The 4,414-nt window shown below is 37.4% G+C and overlaps 1 protein-coding gene across 8 annotated transcripts in view; it reads right to left on the bottom strand.

Annotated features, from left to right (window-relative positions):
- Positions 1 to 291: 291 nt before the first annotated feature.
- The window catches only part of LOC111252840 (uncharacterized), an 11,219-nt gene continuing 7,096 nt past the window's right edge, over positions 292 to 4,414 (bottom strand). For 6 of the 8 annotated variants that reach the window (XM_086993516.1, XM_022811371.2, XM_086993518.1 and 3 more), the window contains 4 exons: positions 4,017 to 4,344; positions 2,912 to 3,038; positions 2,358 to 2,523; positions 292 to 2,084 (listed from right to left, as the gene is read on the bottom strand). In XM_086993516.1, coding sequence (XP_086849642.1) covers positions 1,921 to 2,084; positions 2,358 to 2,523; positions 2,912 to 3,038; positions 4,017 to 4,344 — 785 coding nt within the window. In that variant the 3' untranslated portion in view covers positions 292 to 1,920. Of the gene's footprint in view, positions 2,085 to 2,330; positions 2,524 to 2,911; positions 3,039 to 4,016; positions 4,345 to 4,414 lie in introns of all 8 variants that reach the window. The other 2 variants (XM_086993514.1, XM_086993515.1) reach the window with 2 other exon arrangements.

Below are 4,414 nucleotides of genomic sequence, written 5' to 3'. Positions count from 1 at the left end.
CACTTTACATGTCGCTAAATTAAGTAGGTAAACACTATTACAAAAACACCGGCTTATCGATCTCAGCGTGCTCTCTAAGCTAGCTCTGTTTAAAAACGCTACCTTCAACTACCAAATACATATATTTGTTTTCCATTCTTGCACATTGTACTGAATAAGCTATGCTTTCGAATCGTAATTATATTATTGCAATTATGGAAAGTTTTTTTTTTGTAACTTGATGAGTGAATTGTTACTTATGTCTAAAAATATATAATAATGTAGCAAGGGTAATGCATAGAAAACATAACATTTGAGGCTGTATTCATTATGATGAACTAACGACGTCCATCTGAGCAAGTTTTTCTCTTTATTGACTTATTTTCACGTTTATAGTGCGTGTCTGTACTTAGTTGATGTGCAAAGAGTTCGCAAAAAAAGGTAGAATATAGGTTCTTCCATAACTGAGTGACACCGTTCGCACAGATATCCATTGACCATAGTCATCATAGTTTTATGGAAAAACATATACGTACCATTACGGTAAGATATTCAACCACTTTACCATTTTTTGAATATATGACTATCAGTAAGCTTGATACATATTGTTGTTCTCCAGCATCATCATCATCAGCATCATTATTATTATTATTGCTAATTTGCGTTGCTTCGCATTGAACCCACTTCTCGTACGCTTGCCGTAGTATGTACCTATTAGAATCATCGATGTGATCCTGTGTGGTAAGGGTAAATCGCAAAAGGCTGCGAAAATATCATTATAATAATTAATTAAAAAATCATAATGCAGCGTCTGCTCTGTTGTATGTGTTTACGCACTTATTTGATACTTGTTATAAACTGGGTCAAGTCCACACGCTGTTATTTGTTGATATTTCGTTATTGCCATCGTTTTATATAATTACCAACATATTATATAATTATACCTAAAACCATACTACGTTTGTACCATCGGACTCGGTTAAGCATAGCGAGTGATGCTTTAGGCAATATTTTTATCATTTCTAATTTTTAAATTCAAGACTAAACGCGCTAAGAACTCAAACCAGAGACCTCTAGTGAGAGATTCCCAATTGGAAATCTGTTTTACGAGCATCTATTTACTACCTAATAAACTTTTATTTTTCAAGTTGAAATGATAATGAAAATGATCGCGTTATTACGCCGTGTTTCGCGCATGTAAGTCATGCCCTCGTCGTCGCTGCTGTTGCTGTCTTCACTAAAGACAATACTATTGCTTTGTTGCGTTATAGAGAGGGAAATAATTTCTTTGTAAAAAATCTGTCCGTATTCGCTGCCTATATCAACGTAACCCGCTAGCAATAACAGATCTGTGACTATCGTGATTTTTATAACGTGTGTTTAGGAACTTACTCATCTGGAATCGTCTATTAAAATGTTACTTTTGGCCTCGCCTAACGTTTAGGAAGCTATATTATTGCGAAATCAGTCTAATATGTAATGGAACAATTACAACTAAACTGCCGCATTTTCGAAGGCGATGTGGCATGCAGCTGGATTTTGTGTGTCATTTCGCTTGTACAAACTGAGCTATTTTATAAAAAAGACTTGGCCTGGTTATGAATGTTAGTCACCCGCATTATGTACAAGAATGTTTGTTATATATAGTTCCATTATTCTAACTAAATTAACTTGGGGAACTTTTTGGAGTACGCGATGGCATTACTCGCTGTACGAGTTTTACCATATACTTTTAAAGTTCGATAATACTTTACCGATGATAGCGTAGTACCCGGTTTTTATATAGCACAGTGTCATAAGTCGCAATGCAAGCCGATACTATTTATTCATAGCTTGGTTTTAGAGAGACGCCACATGTAAACCAAACTATGGTATTTTATTGAAGAGATGATATTAATTAGAAGGTCATCCTCGTAGATGAAGAAGTCGATGACTCTTGTTTCAGCAAAAGCGCTGATCTTCTATGGATGCGTAGATATTCTCACTCCCAGGTTGACGCGACGTTACAAACTGGTAACTCCGACTTCGTAATTCCGCCACCGGCTTCATAATATTTCCTTCAAGATGGCTTCGTTCAACCATTGAGGAGTACTGCACATTTTCATCTTATGTGATAAAACAAAAAATCAGACAACTATTGTAATTTTTGTATGAGCTTAAGCAAGCCTACGGTAGAATACTAGAACGTAGTAACTTTATGGATGTTCTTCATTGTTTGCTACGACTAAACTGAATCGGCCAGAGACCTATGAGTTCGAAATGCAGGACCAAGCGTTTATCAAGACGAACAAAAGTCTACACTTCGAAATTTCTACACTTCATCAAATCACGTTATATTCTATTTAGTTTACCTAATTTGTAAAGCTACGAATAGTCACCGGCACCGTGTTGGTCAAGCTCCTCGTAGATCGGATTGAAGTGCTCTTTGCTTCCTTGGCGAGGTGCTTCTAAAAGAACCAATGCAGGTGTCAGAGGGGCCTTTTGTAACGGCAGAGTACCGCCGTATCCATCACCTGCATACATGTCGGGTAGGCTGGATTCGTTCTGAAATATCGGATATTATCATTGCTGAGCTTTGGTATTTTTTGTTGTTGTTAGGATCTCAATAACCGCACTGACGTTAAAACCGTAAACCTTTAACAAATAAGTAAAAACGATAACATTCAATTTGAAATAGAGCGCTCTGTTTCCCTAACAAAAGCACTGAACGTCAAATTCTGTGAAGCATATTCTGGTTAAGCTAAACAAGCTCGGACTATCTGTACGCTAATAAAAGTTTGAGACTGACTTTTTGTCAATTTTTTTTTTGACAGTTTGTCGTCCCTTATCAAAAAAAACTACAAAAGTAATACTAGTTACATACAGGAGTAGTGTACCGGTGAACATGTGTCATAAGGTCATATCAGTAGTCTAATAAATGTTTTGCACAAACCGGATCTGATCGAGATAAGCCTAGTAACGTTCCATCGTTAGGTCGTTTTGCGGTGGGGCCCAGTACGACATGACTTAGTTGCGGTCCCGGCTTGTATGCTAAGAAGTCCATTTTCCGTTTATGGTGCCTGAAAGTTAATGATTACCAATTGTATCAATGTCTGCAAAAGGTAAAATACTGTTTCTACCTCGAGTTCATTAAAAGTTATAACCCGTTTGTCACAAACGAAACGTATGCAATAATCAGAAACTTATTACAAATATTCATATTTTGAACGTTCTATATGCGAAGAACACCAAGCAGATGTATTGTTCATGGCAACGACTTAACAGCAACAAAGTTAGTTTCGAAGAAAAGTAGCGTTTAGTTATCTAGTTTCTTTCAAACGAAGTTATTGGGCAGCTAGTAGAAGCAAGAAGAGCTGTGTATACTTAAAGAACAGCTTACATGTAACGAAAAAACAAATGTGAAATTATAAATAATAAATGCGAAAGAAGAGCAACATTGTAGTTTCAAATCAGACGCTGCCTGATAATAATAATAATAATAATAATAAAGAACGAATGAAAAAAGCCACCACAAAGAAGATTCATATAAGGATTCTGACAGCCTATCTGTAGACGGAAATGAAGTTTTGCTAGGTTCTCTTTTTTGTTCATTGGGGTTTGCCGTTCGGATGCTGCGATGTTGCCTTGTTTTTTCTTAATAGTATTATGTCGCACTCCACCAATTATTTTTTCGCTTTTTGCCCCGTGAGAGCGTAGTAAGCAATGTGTTTGCCTGCCAAATTTTTTTAATTTAAATTCCGTCTCCAATCCATTTTTCCGATACGTTTTATGGTGGGAATTATCCGCCTGGCTCGAATACGGAGCGCGCAACGCGAAAAAATATCATAAAGATATTGATGTTACAACACTAACAGACTCCAGCCACTTCAATCACTCGATAATTCGTAAATGTCGCATTGTGAGGGCTTCTGTTTAATCTTATAATTAACCGAAGAACTTGACGTAAGATATGACTAAGATACGTGAATGGCCTGTGTGTGTAGTGTAGGATGGATTGGTAGCTCTCAATATTGACCGTTAAATGCTCTATTACATACCTGCAGGTGAAGAAGATGGTAACACAAACAATGCTGAATAGCAAAGCCGAGCCGACCGTAACTAGCGGAAGATTTGGAGTTCGTCCTTGTCCCGCTGTTAGAAGGATGGTTGTTAGGCCTGAACTGAGATCCGGGGTTGTTTCGCATTCGCCATTTAAGACAACGGTACAGTCAAATCTTCCTGGTGGAGGGGGTGGCGGAGGATGTGGCGGCGCGGACAATGGAGACGCTCGGGGGTAAAAAAGGACCAAATCGGCCAACATGTCGCTGTCGTCCTCAAGAAACGTCCACGGGAACATCATGGAAAAATTTCGTTTCACAAATTTACCTAAAATGATAAAGTATTTATATATATTATTAGTAAATCCCCAATCAGTCAAATGTATACTTATCATATA

This window comes from Varroa destructor, unplaced genomic scaffold (assembly GCF_002443255.2).
Source record: "Varroa destructor unplaced genomic scaffold, Vdes_3.0 BEIS01000006.1, whole genome shotgun sequence".
In the NCBI taxonomy this organism is placed as follows: domain Eukaryota; kingdom Metazoa; phylum Arthropoda; class Arachnida; order Mesostigmata; family Varroidae; genus Varroa; species Varroa destructor.
Note: the sequence above shows the minus strand (reverse complement) of the source record. Positions and strands in the feature narration are given on the sequence as shown.